This window comes from Carassius carassius, chromosome 4 (assembly GCF_963082965.1).
Source record: "Carassius carassius chromosome 4, fCarCar2.1, whole genome shotgun sequence".
Classification (NCBI taxonomy): domain Eukaryota; kingdom Metazoa; phylum Chordata; class Actinopteri; order Cypriniformes; family Cyprinidae; genus Carassius; species Carassius carassius.
Genome location: NC_081758.1, coordinates 11,799,632 through 11,816,958, shown reverse-complemented (window position 1 = coordinate 11,816,958; position 17,327 = coordinate 11,799,632). Strand labels below are relative to the sequence as shown.

At 46.8% G+C, this 17,327-nt stretch overlaps 1 protein-coding gene across 5 annotated transcripts in view; it reads left to right on the top strand.

Moving 5' to 3' along the window:
- Positions 1–9,778, top strand: part of LOC132134786 (cell surface glycoprotein MUC18-like) — a 77,600-nt gene extending 67,822 nt beyond the window's left edge. For 2 of the 5 annotated variants that reach the window (XM_059547165.1, XM_059547150.1), the window contains exons 13-16: positions 57–95; positions 982–1,111; positions 7,896–8,025; positions 8,120–9,778. In XM_059547165.1, the coding sequence (XP_059403148.1) occupies positions 57–95; positions 982–1,111; positions 7,896–8,025; positions 8,120–8,140 (320 nt within the window). In that variant the 3' untranslated portion in view covers positions 8,141–9,778. The remainder of the gene's footprint in view (positions 1–56; positions 96–981; positions 1,112–7,895; positions 8,026–8,119) is intronic. The other 3 variants (XM_059547164.1, XM_059547162.1, XM_059547157.1) reach the window with 3 other exon arrangements.
- The last annotated feature ends 7,549 nt before the right edge of the window (positions 9,779–17,327 follow it).

Below are 17,327 nucleotides of genomic sequence, written 5' to 3'. Positions count from 1 at the left end.
TATTTTCTACTTTTTTGCAATTAAAAATGTTAATGTTGTCTGTTGTTTTCTCCCAGTTCCATTCTCCCAGACTCCAACGGCTAGAAAAACCTCGGGTAACTTTTATTTCCCCCCTCTTCTGTTACTCTATATGTCTGTTAGAAATGAGTGTATGCTTTAAATCAACACCCAGTCCGTTTCATCCCTGCAAAATCCAACCCTAACAAACAATGAAAGATCATCTAATGTATATGAATAAATCATAGATTTTATAAGGCAAAGCCTCCGCAGCAACAGAGCTTAGCTTGCTCTTCATGTCGGCCTCTGGGCATATTTAAAATTCTCTGTGAAGAGAAGTCATAGAGAGAGAGAGAGAGAGAGAGAGAAAAGGCAAGCAAAAATGGAAGCAGACATTACTTCAGATAGCAGGGGCAGATCCAGTGCTGAGTGTTTTCCAAGATGAATGTATAATTAGTTCAATGTGAATATTTTAACAAATGTTTTGAAGTGCTGGGCTGCAACTGAGACTGTTAAACTACTATGGTGAAGATTGTGGTGGCGGCCTGCTGTTTTACTGAGTAGATTTAACCCATAAAATTCATTCCCAGACAACTGTTTCTTGTCTCTGTTTATTTATAGCATTTGATGACACTTCCTCGGAATGGCGCTCCTTAATTTGCTTTATTTGACTCTTTACTAAAACACCCTGATTATATGTTTCATACCTAACTCGTGTCATTTAAAAGTACATGTGTCCTTGTCACGTGGCACATGTTTTGAATACAAATGATGCAGCCATTGTTAAAAACTGCAGTGTAATGTGTTCTTTAGAAGCCCTTTTCATGATCAAGAAGGGTATTTCACATTTGTATTTTGCCTAAAAAGCCCATTTTTGCATTTCAGCATGAATTAAGAGTGTCTTGTTGAAATGGTAATAGTTCATTGGTTATTATATATCAATCAGTCATACTAATGCTGGCGTCTGTTGTTCTCTCTCTCTAGCTGATAATAGTGGAGTGATTATTGTGGTGATTATTGTCAGCATCCTGTTGGTGGCCATCCTGGGCAGTGTCTTCTACTTCCTGTATAAAAAGGGCAAGTTACCCTGTGGACGCTCAGGCAAGCAAGAAATGTGCGTTGTACTTTTTCCCTTCTATCCAGATTTCTAGTAAACATTAGTACAGCGGTTTTCAAAGTGGGCTGCGAGGAAGTGCTAGGGGATCTGTGGGAAAGTTTCAAGAAAAACTATTTAAAAATATTTAATAATAAGTAAACAACAAAAAATTACATTAAGGAAATAAATGAATCTGTAACAAGGAGTCAGAGACATTCGAATCCATCCGCAAGGCTTTATTTAGAATCGTCAACAGGCAGGAATAATCACCAGAAAACAGGAACAACGTAGGTAATCCGGAACCTAGTTCAATAGATAGGCAATGGTCACAATGGCAGGCAGCAGTAATCGTCAACGGGGTACACAGTCCAGAGTCATACACAGAAAATCCAACACAGAGATAAATGCTCAGAATTACGACCATAGGGAACGATAAGACTTCGCAATGAACAAAGAAAGTCTGCGCCTATTAAAGGCAATAACTAATGAGATGATAAGCCACAGCTGAGACGGAAAAGTACTGGGTCCGTGTGAGAAAAGAGTCGGAACTAATATTCGGGTGATGGTTCCTGCTGTGTTCGGTCAGAAAGGGCCACAGAGGCGCTATTAGTGACAGAGCCCCTCCCCTGCGAACGGCTCCCGACGTGAGCTCCTCCTCGGCGCCGAGGTCTACCACGAGGACGAGGAGCGGGTTTCTCCGAGTGTTCCCGGTGGAATGTAGCAGTAAGTTGGGGGTCGAGCATGTCCTTAGAATTGACCCAAGACCGCTCCTCGGGGCCGTATCCCTCCCAGTCCACGAGATACTGTAGAACCCCGCCTCGGCGCCGAGAGTCCAAGATCTGGTTGATCTGATAAATGTTCTCCTCTGCGTCCATTAGGGGAGGAGTCTCTGCCGGAGCGGCCTCGTCCTGGTCCCCCTCTTCTCTCGGTTCCACAGTGGGCTTGAGCAGGGAAACATGAAAAGTGGGTGAGATGCGGTAATGAGATGGAAGATCTAAACGGAAAGACACAGGAGTGATTTGTCTGAGGATTTTGAACGGACCCACGTACCTTGGGCTAAGCTTTCTGCAGGGGAGTCGGAGTCTCAGGTCCCGGGTGGAGAACCAGACCCACTGTCCGACTAGGTATGGAGGAGCGGCTCTCCGGAGGCGATTGGCTTGGCGGGTAACTCGTTGGATTGCCTGTCGTAGGTTGGTGTGTGCTATATCCCAGGTAGCTTCGCTCCTCCGTAGCCAGGTGTCCACTGCGGGGAGGTTAGTAGGCTCCCCGGACCACGGGAATAGTGGAGGTTGGAAGCCTAACACACATTGGAATGGGGTAAGTTGGGTGGAGGGCTTCCTTAGGGAATTCTGGGCGTATTCGGCCCACATGAGGTATTCGCTCCAGTCCTCCTGATGGAGGTGACAGTAAGCTCGTAGGAAGCTTACGTTGACGTTGATATTTAACTGAGACCAGAGGGACCTCCACACACGGGACGTGAATTGGGGTCCCCGATCCAAGATTATGTCTTCGGGCAAACCATAAAATCTAAAGACCTGGTTGAGCAAGGCTTGAGCCGTCTCCCATGCAGTGGGAAGTTTGGGAAGCGGAATGAGGCGGCATGACTTTGAGAACCGGTCAATGATGGTGAGGATCAAGGTGTTGTGGTGAGAAGGGGGCAAGTCGGTCATGAAGTCGACGGCCAGGTGGGACCATGGTCTTTCTGGGATAGGGAGAGGCTGGAGCAGACCGGCAGGGCGCTGGTGTAGGGATTTGGTTTGGTTGCATGTGACACATTCCTTGACGAAGGTTAGAATCTGTTGAGTCATGGAAGGCCACCAGAACTTATTGAGAACGAGTTCCCTGGTCGCCTGGACGCCGGGGTGGCCGGCGCTGGGATTCTCGTGGATCAGTGTCAGTACGCGATGCCGTAGGGGAGCGGGGACGTAGGTCAGTCCAGGAGGGCATTCCGGAGGAGCAGGGTCTGTTTCTAGGGCCTCAGTGATCTCGGCCATGATGTCCCATTGCACGGGGGAGACGATCTGGGAGATGGGAATGATGGTAGCCGGAGAGGTGTCTGATTGGGACAAGTTGTATTGGCGGGAGAGTGCGTCCGCCTTACCGTTCTTGGACCCGGGCCAATAGGTTATAGTGAAGAGAAACCTGGAGAAGAATAACGACCATCTGGCCTGGCGGGCATTGAGACGTCTGGCGGTTCTCAAGTACTCCAAGTTTTTGTGGTCGGTTAGAATGAGAAAGGGCATGGTCGAGCCCTCCAACCAGTGTCTCCATTCCTCCAGGGCCGCTTTCATGGCCAACAGTTCTCTGTCCCCGACGTCATAATTACGTTCCATGGGATTGAGTTTGCGAGAGTAGTAGGCACACGGGTACAATTTCTCTGGAGTTCCCTGGCGTTGTGACAGTATTGCTCCGATACCTGTGCTGGAGGCGTCCACCTCCACAGTGAACTGACGTCGGGGGTTTGGGTGTTTCAAGATGGGAGCCGAGGTGAAACGAGTCTTCAGATCTTGGAACGCTTTCTCGCAGAGCGTAGACCATGCCAGCTTATTGGATCCACCTCCACTGCGAGTGAGAGAAGTTAGAGGAGCTGCTACTTGACTGAAACCCCGGATGAATCTTCGATAGAAGTTGGCAAACCCCCGGAAACGTTGGAGGTCCTTGACGGTTTGGGGACGAGGCCAGTGTAGCACGGAGGAAACCTTGCTGTCATCCATCGTGACTCCCTCAGCAGAGATGATGTATCCTAAGAAGGAGACGGTGGAGAGGTGGAAGGCACACTTAGAGAGTTTGGCGTACAGCTGATTCTGGATTAATCTTTGGAGCACAGCTCGTACGTGTTGAACGTGTTCAGACAGGGTGTCGGAGTAGATCAGTATGTCGTCAATGTAGACTATGACGCACTTGTTGAGCATATCTCGGAAAATATCGTTGATAAGGGTCTGAAAGACGGAGGGACTGTTGGACAGACCGAAGGGCATGACCAGATATTCATAGTGGCCAGTCGTCGTGGAGAAGGCAGTCTTCCACTCGTCACCTGCCCGGATGCAAATGAGATTGTAGGCGCATCTCAGGTCGAGCTTGGTAAAGATACGAGCAGTGCGGAGTTGTTCCAGGGCTGAGGGTACCAAGGGTAGGGGATAACGGTACTTGGTGGTTACTTCGTTGAGGGCTCGGTAGTCGATGCAGGGACGCAAGGATCCGTCTTTTTTTTTTACGAAGAAGAAGCCCGCCGAGGTAGGTGAGGTGGAGGGTCGGATGAACCCCTTGGCGAGTTCTTCTTCGATGTATTGCTGCATGCTCAGAGTCTCGGGTTGGGACAGGGGGTATACACGACCCTTGGGGAGCGTGGCTCCAGGTAAGAGCTCGATGGCACAATCCGTGTCCCGATGAGGTGGAAGCTGGGTGGCCCGGGATTTGCTGAATGCCGAGTGGAAATCCCAGTAAACCTCGGGAATGTCCTGCGGGGGTTGACCTTCAGGTTGGGGAACTGGGACCACGTGATGGTTCCTCTGTGGGGATTTGAGACACCGCTGGAGACAAGATTGGGACCACTGGATGATGTCCTGATCCTTCCAGGAAATTTGTGGATTGTGGAGGGTGAGCCAGGGGTGGCCAAAAATAATGGCGTGGTGAGGTGATTGAGTGACATGGAGCTGGATGGTCTCGGTGTGCAGGGAGCTGGTGATCAGTGTGATGGCCTCAGTGATGTGGTAGATCTTTCCAGCACCTAGTGGTCTTCCATCCAGGGCTGCCACCGCCATAGGAGGGTCACATGGAACAAGAGATATGCGATGGCGATTAACAAAGTCTTGGTCAATAAAGTTACCGGCCGCCCCTGAGTCAATAAAGGCTTTAGTCTTGATGTGGCGGCCGTGGATGATCAAGCACACATCCAACAAGAGAGAGGGTGACAAGGAATTGTGGCTTACCCGAGTGCTGGTGGTTCTAGGAGGACGAGCGGAACATTGAGCTCGGAAGTGACCAGACTGACCACAGTAGAGGCATAGACGATTTCTCACCCTTCTCTCGCGCTCCTCATCAGAGAGGCGGGAAAATCCCACTTGCATGGGCTCCTCCAGGGCGTGAGCCGAAGACGAGAGGTAATCGTGGTTGTCTCCATATACTCCTCCAAAGTCTTGCTCTCTTCCCGACAAGCGAGCTCAGCCTGCAGGTCCGTGCGAAGCCCTCGACGGAACATGGTCTTAAGGGGTTTTCCTTCCCAGCCCGCCTGCGCTGCTAGCGTGCGAAACGTGAGAGCGTAATCCGCAGCGGTGGAAGATCCCTGGCGAAGGTTTAATAGTTCCTCCTCCGCCTCCTTGCCATCCTCAGCGTGGTCAAACACCTCCCGGAATTTGGTGAGAAAGTGCTGATACGACGGAAAAACCATCTGCTGGCCCTCCCACAAAGCCGTTGCCCAGCTCAAGGCCTTACCGGTGAGAAGGGTGCAGACGAGGGAAACCTTGCCCTCCTCTGTCACTGAGCCCGGCGGCAGCGAGTTCACATAGATGGCACACTGCATAAGAAAGCCCCTGCACTTGCCTGGGGAGCCGTCATATTTCTCTGGAAGTGCCAAGCGGGGTGCGTGGATTCCCGTGGTGAAGACCGCGGAAGGCGGCGCGGTGGGGCCTGCAGTGAGATCCTGTGGCACAGCCTGTGGGAGCGACCGCATAGACCGCACCAATTCCTCGGTCATGGTGGTCAGCCGATCTAACTGTTGGTGATGCACAGTCAGGCTTGTCGTGTCAATTCAGTAACCACTCGATCTAAAGCCGCTGGATCCTGAGGTGGCGAAGTCTTCTGTAACAAGGAGTCAGAGACATTCGAATCCATCCGCAAGGCTTTATTTAGAATCGTCAACAGGCAGGAATAATCACCAGAAAACAGGAACAACGTAGGTAACACTGTTCAATAGATAGGCAATGGTCGCAATGGCAGGCAGCAGTAATCGTCAACGGGGTACACAGTCCAGAGTCATACACAGAAAATCCAACACAGAGATAAACGCTCAGAATTACGACCATAGGGAATGATAAGACTTCGCAATGAACAAAGAAAGTCTGCGCCTATTAAAGGCAATAACTAATGAGATGATAAGCCACAGCTGAGACGGAAAAGTACTGGGTCCGTGTGAGAAAAGAGTCCGGGCGGAACTAATATTCGGGTGATGGTTCCCGCTGTGTTCGGTCAGAAAGGGCCACAGAGGCGCTATTAGTGACAGAATCATTTGATTAAAATACATCTAAGAATATATTAAAATGAATAATAAATATGTCTAACAGTATGGTATTATAGTATATATAGTATATACATTGGGATGCAAGTTTGTGAGAATTGCAGAATTTGTGAAAATGTGAATAATTTTAACAAAATAATAGAGATCATAGATCATAAATGAATGTTATTTTTCATTTAGTACTGTCCTGAGTAAGATATTTTTACATATAGACCACAAGACAAAAAATGGTCTTTTAAACCAAAAATTGGTTCTTAATACTGTGTGTGGTTACCTGGATGATTCACGACATCTTTATGTTTTGTGACGGTCGTTCTTGAGTCCCTTGTTTGTTCTGAACAGTTAAACTGAGCACTGTTCTTCAGAATAATCCTCCAGCTCCTACAGATTCTTCAGTTTTTCAGCATTTTTGTGCATTTGAACCCTTTCCTGCAGTGACTTTATGATTCATTCACTGATGCTCCAGAAGGAAACACGATGCATTAAGAGCCGGGGGTGAAAATTTTTGGAATTAGAAGATCAAGGTAAATTGTTCTTAATTTGTGTTCCGGGAAACATGCAAGTATCTTCTGTTGCTTCCAAAGGGCATTAATAAAAAAAAAAAAGAAAGGTATTTCAACAAAATTTGGACATCTTCATCCTGTTCAAAAGTTAAGGCTCTTAATGCATCTTGTTTCCTTCTGGAGCATCAGTGAATGCTTGAACCTTTTTTAATAGTTGTGTTTGAGTGCCTCAATTGTCCTCAGTTTGAAAAGATGTATCTCAAAATCATACAGTCACTGTTGGAAAGGGTTCAATACACCAAAATGCTGGAAAACTGAAGAATCTACAGGACCTTAAAGATTTTTCTGAAGAACAGTGCTCAGTATAAATGTTCAGAACAAACAAGGGACTCATGAACAACCGTCACAAAACAGAAAGACAGTCGTGGATCATCCAGGTAACAGCAAACAGTATTAAGAACCAAGAGTTCCCAAACTTTTGAATGGGGTTATTTTAATAATTTCAGCAAAAGGACAGTACTAAATAAAAATAACATTCATTTCGTATGTTCTCTCTTATTTTGTCTTAAATTATTCACATTTTCAAAGATTCTGCGAATCTTTAATAGAAAAAGAAATCAAATTGAAATAATAGAAGTCTTTTGTATAATTAGAAATGTCTTTACTGTCACATTTGATCAGTTTAATACATTGTTGCTGAATTAAAGAACACATTATTGAGTGATAGTGTTCATGAAAATGAACATGAACCAAGATCAATAAATGCTGTAAAGCTTCATGTTTATAGATAGACCCTGAATTATAAAAAAGAAATTCATACATGGGTCAATTTATTTGTCAGCAAAATTAAGCATTGGAGCATAAACTTTAGAGAAACAAATGTTCTCACTTTAGATTTAGATGGTCTTCATGAGAAACAACTTTTGATTCACTTCTTGTAGGCATTTTGATTAAACTTTCTAACAGCAAACTGCATATGCCATATATAATTCAGTTCAGAAGTACAGAAAAACATCTATTCAGTCAAATATTGCAGTGTGGTGTATCTGTGTGTTAATCTTTACAGCATTAATGCCTACAGCACAAAGGAAAAGACTAACAAAGATGACATCGTAGTAGAGATGAAGGCAAAGAAGACAGAGGAGTCCGTACTATTGAAGGGCGTCAATGGGGAAAAGAAACCTCCTAATGACCAGGTAACCATATGTACTTAACTCTTGTTACCATGATGAGAAAACCTAAGGAACGTCTCTTTAACTTTATTATGTGGCGCTTTTTTCTGGAATAAAGAACAGCACCCTTAGCAAATAAGTGAAGACTTGTGGGCGACTAAAGATGGCGACTGTACCTCCCTACTGACCCAAAAATCAAGTCTTAAGAGCTGGAGGACCTCTTGTGGAGCAGCCACCTCCTCTGGATAAGATGGACTGTACTTTTGTATCTCGTGTGTGAGCAGCAGTATCCATGCTTGGATACATGGGACGCAAGCGATAAAGGAAGATTGTTCTCTGTTTTCTACTCTTCACCATTGTTTTTCTTCAACCATTGACCAATTACAAGACCACGAGCTTCATCCATTAAACACAAGCAAAATGAATTACTGAGTAAAAACATTCTTACACCCTGTCTACATCTAATGTGAGCACCACGTTGCATCAAAAACCAATAGAGTGCTGCAGGGATGAATTTTTTTTGTAGGCCAAAGTCTGGAAACGAATTTCCATCATTCATTATTGTCTGAAATAAGGTCTCTGGCTAATACAAGTTCAGGATATTTTGACGGATTATTCTGACACAAAATACAGAAACCCAAAAGTTGATGGAAAAATCCCGTTGGGTTTTGCTCAAGAAAAACAGGATGATGCTTACTTTAGAGTTGGCCTACAAAAATATGTCATCACCTCAAGCACAAATTAATGCATTGATTGAACTTGACCATTTGCATAAAATTGGTTTTACAAATGAATTCATTCTGCTTGTTTCACTAATGAAGCTCGATGTCCTCTTTAGACCACAAAAATGTATATATAATAAATATGCTTAGCGATTGATCCTACTTGTGACCTTATTCGTTCCAGATGTGCTTTCTTAGCTCTGTTCAGAAAATATTTGCGATTTTCAGTCCTTTTCCGTCACTCCTGATGTTCCAGAAAATCCCAATGGACCAAATAATAAATGCAAATTCAGTTTGAAAGGCTATCCATTCCATAGAGGCATTGAGAATAACAGATGTGTAGTCTTCATAAACACACAGACCTTCATGATATTAAGAAACCCAATCCACCCTGCATAACGGAATAAACATGTCCCCGGCATTCAGTCAATGATACTGAGCTTACACTTAATAGAGTGTATATGGTCCAACTCAAACTACTGCAGAGCTCATGTACTGTTTGTAAATAGTCGTAGGGAAGGACATTGTAGCTCTTTGTGTTGTGACTGCTGAGGGCAATCGCAGCTCCCTCTGTTTCTGCCTCAACTGCAGTGCCTGCGGAAATGTGTCTTTATTCACATCAATGTTAGTTACACTGAAACCTTTGTGTTGTCTTCGTTTGTTTCATGCATGTCTTTGAATCTGGTGAAGGGAAAGTTTTGTTGTTTTCATAAATGCCATGAGAAGCAGCCTAAAGAAGTAGCCTAAAAACCTATGGTTCCATTACAATTTTTGAGACCTGTCATTTATCGATTAATGTGATTTGTTCTAATGTGCAGAGTTTTCTTGTTTCATGTTCTTGAATGTGGCTTTGGCTTTTACTTTTGTTCAATAAAGACGTGACACATGTTATCTACATCAGCGCTTGAGGAAACTAAACCCTAATAACTCCAGAACTATTGTTAAAACACTAAACCACACTTGGACAATTCATATTTAATTATAGCTCAGCTCATGTATTCTTCTCATGTTGTTTTATGCTTAAATTCCATCAAAGAAGCTAAAAAAACTAAAAAGTAGGCCGATTGTGTCTTTTTGTGTATAGCTTATTTTTCTCTACAAGTCATGTTCACTTCACAACCGTTTGCTTTTATTGCAATATAAAAGAAACACAGGCACCTTTTCTTTTCTTTTCGTTGTTTAACAATCTTTCCATTGTCTAAATATTAGTGTGAGCCATTTGAGACCTGTCAAAACACTGTCGAATCATTGCATACTACACTGGCACCTTTCCCTGCTTATTCTCTTGAGCGAATTATGTTGTAATAGTGCAAACTATCATTCTCATTGTAGACTGTTTACAAACAAAGTTCGCAATGTGTTATGTTTGATTTCACATATGGTTGTAAATTAAGTACTTGTGGTTTGATGCGTTTGATGCTTGCATTTTTTTTAATCATTTTTAGCCAAAAAAATAAATAAAGGTATGCTACATTCAACGTTCTTGAAAAGCTTCACATTCGTTACACCATTTTCACTGCAGGTCTTTCCTCCTGGTGTCCAGTTGTGTTTCCTCTGGCAGATCTGAATCCAGAAGCACAGAAGAGTGTTTTTACAGAGTCTCTGTCTGCAAGTGAAGCATCCGGCAGCACTGATCACAATATCTGCTGAGCCAAGCTGGTTTTATTTAAATCACAGTTTCCATGATATCTGTTATTGAGATGAGTACTTACGAAGGGCACATTTGCGTTTGTCATTCAGTTCTCTTACGAGAGTTCTCTCGTACTGCGTCTTAGCTAAGACGCTACGGGAAAAGTCTCTTTTCACGAAATACTGAAGCAAAAAATTATCCTTAATTTTGAATTTTTGTAAAGCGCATTTGCAGCAGTACACAGCCATATGCGAGACGGCTCGCTCGCTCATTGGCTGCTAGCGCAGGCTGATGCAACATCAGACCAATAAGGGCGCTTTGCGCCCTTCATGCCGCTAAAACGGGTGTGGCCCAACCCTATAAAAGGAGCTCGAAAAGGCTGACTCACCTGATTTTTCATCTCTTCAGCGAAGCTCACGCATCGCTGGATCACGAAGGAAGCAACCGCCGTCGGGACGAGCCACTTTTGAAGTTGCTGGCCTTCGCCGCCTTCCACTGCCGTTCCTAGTGCTCTCCGGCGCCTATATCCTTTTTATATCCTTGTGTGTGTTCGCCCTGCGACGCACACTTGTAAAAGAGCTGCGTGTTTTTAAAGATGCCCTCGTGCGGCTCGTGCAGAGCCCCGCTCAGCGAAGGAGACCGTCACGTCATCTGTGTCTCCTGCCTGGGTGAGGATCATGCAGCGCTCGCGCTCGCTGACGGCGGCTGCCCTCACTGCGAGCTACTGCCGATGGGGACTCTGAGGACTCGCCTGGCATTCTTCTCCAAGCCTGCATCCTCCGCTGCGCCGCAGCGCCGTAAAAAGTGCCGCTCTCAGCGTTTACCGGAACCGCCTCCAGCTCTACCGAGCTCGCCGGTTCTCCCCGCATCACCGGCCTCCCCTGCATCGCTTCCCGATGGTCAGCGCCCGCTGTCTGCTGCCGCGTCCTCCGAGGAAGTGAATCTCAGGGCCGCGTCGGAGGAAGAGGACACGTGCTCTCTGCTAGCTTCGGGCAGTGAGGGTTGGACGAGCTCCGCGGATCTCGCGCCATCTGCTCAGAGGACCAGCAGACGGGCTGATATCGACAAAGAGCTGATGCGAATGCTCACGCTGGCCGCGGCGAGCCTCGGCCTCGAGTGGTCTGCACCAGCGCCCCCTTCTCGTTCCCGACTGGATGGTAGCTTTCTCCCGGAAGAGCGTCTTTCTCCCAGCTCGAAGCACGCCCTGTTTCTTCCTAAGCTTCACGAAGAAGTGGCGAAAGCTTGGAACGCTCCATTCTCGGCGAGAATTCGTTTATCTGTTTCACCAGCATTCTCCACACTGGACGATGCTAAAAACAGAGGCTACCAGTCACTTCCGCCGGTTGAACAGGCTATAGCAGCGCACCTTTGCCCGCCCTCTGCTGGACGGCGGACGAAGGCGGCGTTGCCATCGAAAGCCTGCCGCATGACGTCATCGCTGCTCGCACAGATCTTCTCTGCTGCTGGGCAGGCTGCGTCTGCGTTACACACCATGGCCACGCTGCAGATTTTCCAGGGCGATCTCCTCCGCAAGCTGGATGAGATGGGACCTGAAGCGATCTGTCTCGCGGATCTGAGGAGTGCTTCGGATCTCTCCCTCCGCGCTACTAAGTCTGCTGCACAGGCCATGGGACGGGTTATGGCTTCCGCTACAGTGGCTGAGAGGCATTTGTGGCTAACGCTTTCGGACATCGCAGAATCTGAGCGCGCTGCGCTCCTCGACGCGCCGCTGACTCCTGCTGGCCTCTTCGGATCGTCTGTCAACGAGTTTGTCGAGAGATTCGTCGAGGATCAGAAAGCTTCACAAGCGTTTAAGCACTTCCTGCCAAAGCGCTCCGGTTCTGCAGCGAGCCGCGCTAGACCGGCCCCACAAAGCTCTCAGTCACGCCCACCGCCTCCAGCTGCTTCATCGCGACAGCGTCAGCAACGCAGCTCGGGACCCCGTTCTCGCTCTTCCAGCCGTCGCCCCGCGCCGCGGGAGCCGGGGCAGAGGATTACGGTGAAGCCGGAAGCCCCTAAGTCATCCTAGCACTGCTAGGAAAGTGCCGGTGTACGAGTTCCGCTGCGGCCGAGCTCTCACCCAAGCGCGCCGCTGTTGCAGTTCCAAGAATTGTGACTGTCTCAGCGTCTTCTGCAACGCGCAAGCCTGCACGAGTGCCCGCTTGCCTGCACACAAAAGCCGTTATCACGGCTACCCAGATATTTCCCGAAAAGAGTGTTATTTCTGGTGTTCCGGCCACGGCCGATGGTGCTTTAAATGTAGTGACGATGCCCACTCCTCAGTGCCCATCTCCACATGTAAGCACAGCCCTGCACACAGGGCTCGCGCCCATAAGATCGACTCAGGTCGGTCGCGCGCGCCACATAGTAAACGTGCCCACTCCTCAGTGCCCACAAACACTGTGTCACACACGGCGCGTGGTTTCTGTAAAAACGAAACCCATGCACGTACGCTCTGCCCAGGCAGACAGCGAGTCGAAAGCGGTAAATGTGCACACTTGCAGCCCACAGTTACTCGCAGACATCACGAGTCCCACGCGACCCGCTCAGCCCTCCCTCAATCGGTTAAGCGCCGGGACGGGGTCGAGAAGGAACGATCTGCCCGCTGTGATCAGCGCGCTCCCCGCCTCAAATGCCACAGGCGTAACGCCCATGGTGCAGAGCACCCAAGCGCCGCCGTTGCCCAGTCAACAGAGCGCGCTTCGCATCCAGCCCTTAGCCATTCATGCAGATGCATGGTCAGCGCTTCCAGGGGTTTCGGATTGGGTGCTAGGTAGGGGTGTAACGATTCACTCGTTTTCTCGATGTATCAATTACAAACCCTGTCGATTCATATGCATCGATCTTGAAACATGATTTTTGAATCGTGAATCACCGATCTTGGACAGTAATCGATTCAGAATGCTAAGAATCGAATGAAACGCGATTTCTATAGCGATTCAATGCTTTCAAAATGTATACACATTAAATTACTACACGCACGAATTAATGGAGACCTTGAAGAGTGTTCGTGAATCGTGCCTCTTATCTGTCCTTCACGCGCTCCACTGTTTACCGACTGAGACTGTCACAGGATTGCGCTCACGCTCCGTTCGTCTCTGACGCAGCTGACATGTGATCTATAGAACTCATGGACCGTAATACTAAAGTGAAGTAGTTTTACTTTACTGTTGTTTGTCAATGGCTCTCTGCATCTTACCGACGGAGTTACCGGAGCTGTCGACAGCTGTATTTATTGCATGGATGGAGCAGAAATGTAAGTGTCTAAATCATACGCACAGATCCATTGAATGATAAATGTTTTTAAACAATGCGGATGAACCGAATATACGAAGGAAACTGTTAAAATGAACCACAGCATTAACAACGACCTTGAAATAAGAGCGCGAGATTTATCTGATAATCTGATGCATGAAAGTAGCGTTTGTTTCATTAGCAAACGGACATCTGGTGCATTTTCTCTCAGAATCATTCGCTGATGGAGAGGAAAAGTTAAATAGAGATGAAGACGTTTTCACACTGAAAGAGAAGCGATCTCGCTCTCATAGACGTGCCAGGCTTTATCTGCAGCTAAACTGAATAAAAGCAGAATGAACTGATGAAACTAAAAAAAACCCACAAACAATTTATGAATGATGCAGTGCTAATTGACATTTATTACAGTACAGAAACTATAAAGTATATTTTCTACCTTATTCTGTGCAGAAATTTTAAATAATTGCTAATTAAATGTAACCTAGTATATAAAACAATCATAAAATTTCCATTAGGAAAAAAATATAGATTACAAATGATTGATTATTGTCCAGCAGTGTATTTGATTTATTACAGCTAATTAAAAGTAATTAAAAAAGAAGATAATTCCTTGTAAAAAAAATAATAATAATAATTATTACATTACATACATAAAATGATTGTATTTGACATTTCTGTCACTTCTGAAATTATGGCTACACCCCTGGTGTGACAAAATGTTAGCTTATACATAATACTCATTAAGCTCTTTTTTAAAAACTTGGCTTACATACATTTTTACCTATGCCATGTCGCATCATTAAACTAGCATTTAACAATGGACATAAGGTTTTTTGTTTTTTTTTAACCTATGGTTCTCTAACCATAAATGCTACTGTAATTTGCCCCCTGACTAAGCATTTAAAGAATTTAGTAGAAGCATTTAAATAATCCCGTGAATGCACTTAAAGAATGCAGAATCGAATCGTTATAATCGAATCGAATCGAATTTAATTGTGAATCGAATCGAATTGAATCGTTCTAAATTTGCAAAAATCGTTCTTGAATCGAATCGAAAACCTATGAATCGTAATCGAATCGAATCGCTGCCTTGCCAAAGATTCACAGCCCTAGTGCTAGACATTATAAAGAGAGGCTACTCGCTACAGTTTTTTCGACGCCCTCCGCTCTTAGCGCGCGTCGAAACTACGGTCAAAACAGAAGTAGCACACATACTTCGGGCCGAAATATCAAAACTGTTGAGCAGAGGGGCTGGACCTCTTCGCGTCCCACGAAAACGCTCACTGCCCCGCGTTCTTTTCCAAGAACGGAGATGGCCGTGCTGCCCGCTTTATGCTTTCCCTCCCGTCTCCCTCCTTTCGCAGGTGATAGAACGGGTGAGAGAAACGAGATGTTCAATACTGCTTGTAGCACCTTTTTGGAAGAACCAACCATGGTTCCCAGATTTGATGCAGTTAGCAGACATCGCCCCGTGGCCAGTGCCGTTGAGGAGGGACCTCCTCTCGCAGGCCAGGGGCTCGATTTGGCACCCTACACTGGAGTTGTGGTCCCTCCATGTGTGGGCGCTCAACGGTTACCCGCTGATCTCTCAGTGGGAGTGCTAAATACCATCACTCAGGCTAGAGCTCCGTCGACACGACGGCTGTATGCCTCGAAGTGGTCGGTGTTCTCCAGCTGGTGCACAGCTCGGGGATGTGCACCCCTTAGTTGTGAGGTGACGGAGGTTCTCTCCTTCCTACAGGAGCTGTTGGATAAGGGCAGAGCCCCATCCACGCTCAAAGTTTATGTGGCGGCCATCGCAGCGTTTTCTGAAACAGCGCTCGGTCAGTCAATAGGAAGGAACGAATTGGTCATCCGCTTCCTTAGAGGAGCTAGGAGGCTGAATCCTCCCAGACCTCCGTCAGTCCCTATATGGGACCTCGCGGCGGTTTTGGAGGCCATGAAGGGTCCCCCTTTTGAGCCTATCCAATCGATTAGCCTCCAGCATCTGTCGTTCAAGACAGTATTCTTGTTGGCTCTCGCTTCAGTGAAGCGTGTGGGTGACCTGCACGCGCTCTCGGTGAGCCAGTCGTGCTTGGAGTTTGGGCCTAATGACTCGAGGGTCATACTCAAACCTAGGCACGCTTATGTGCCGAAGTCCCTCAACACGCTGTTTCGGGCTCAGGTTATTGCCCTGTCTGCCCTGTCGGTGTCAGGAGAGGATGGAGACTCGAGTCTTCTTTGCCCTGTTAGGGTTTTAAGAGCTTATGTGTCTCGCTCCGCTGTCTTTCGACAGACTGAGCAGCTGTTTGTCTCGTTCAGTGGACGTTCCAAGGGAATGGCTGTTTCGAGACAGACTCTATCCAGATGGATAGTTGACGCCATATCGTTAGCTTACGCTTCCAGGGGCCTTCAGTGCCCACTGGGCGTCAGAGCACACTCCACAAGGGGCGTCGCCTCGTCGTGGGCGTGGTCTACTGGGATCTCCTTGCAGGATATATGTATGGTGGCAGGTTGGGCCTCGCCGTCTACATTTATCAGGTTCTATAACCTGGAGGTTCCCGCCTTGCAAGCAAGGCTGCTGTCGGTATAGTCGAATCAGGGCCCTGATGGGAATTCTGAGTTCGTGAGCGTTATGCGCTGCCGATTGTTATATGGGCAGTATTCCGTAAGACCCGCATTGCCACATTGGTCAGGCCTTGCCTCGACTGTGTGATGTCATATTGCCGGTCATCTACGGGTACTGCTAGATATGGGACGGAGGGCCCCCCCCCTTCCTGTCCTGGACTCTCTGTGAGTCCCTCGGGTGACTGTGCACTGTAAATCCTGGGCGTTGCTTCAGGTTTATTGGTGTGTGATCCCTGCGCGCACGGCGTTTTACATGGGGTTCCCGTAGCGTCTTAGCTAAGACGCAGTACGAGAGAACTCTCGTAAGAGAACGTACTCGGTTACTAACGTAACCTCGGTTCTCTCTAGAAGAGGGAACGAGTACTGTGTTTTCTGCCGTGCGTACGATTCACTCTGGTTCGCTTCGCCGATGAAATAAATCAGGTGAGTCAGCCTTTTCGAGCTCCTTTTATAGGGTTGGGCCACACCCGTTTCGGCGGGAAGTGGCATGAAGGGCGCTCGATAGGCTGTGCAGTTGCCGCAGAGCAGCCAATGAGCGAGCGAGCTGTCTCGCCTATGGCTGTGTACTGCTGCAAATGCGCTTTACAAAAATTCAAAATTAAGGATAATTTTTTGCTTCAGTATTTCGTAAAAAGAGACTTTTCCCGTAGCGTCTTAGCTAAGACGCAGTACTCGTTCCCTCTTCTAGAGAGAACCGAGGTTACGTTAGTAACCAGTACGTTTCACTGAACATATTGTTCTTAAAGGGATAGTTCTCCCAAAAATGAAAATGTTTATCTGCTTGCTCCCAGGGCATCCAAGATGTAGGTGACTTTGTTTCTTCAGTAGAACACAAATGAAGATTTTTAACAAACCATTGCAGTCTTTCAGTCTTATAATGGAAGTGAATGAGAATCACGGCTAAAACATACAATAAAAAAAATTAAACCCTGCGGCTCATGACTATGCATACGCGACCACAACCTATCTCTCAAGTGGACCATTGACACTCCTTACTGAAATTGTAGATAGAGTGTCAATGGTCCATTAGAGAGATAGGTGGCGGGTAATGCACTTATAAATTTGTGATCCGCCATAAATCAAAAAGAAAAAGAAAATGACTTATGCACCTG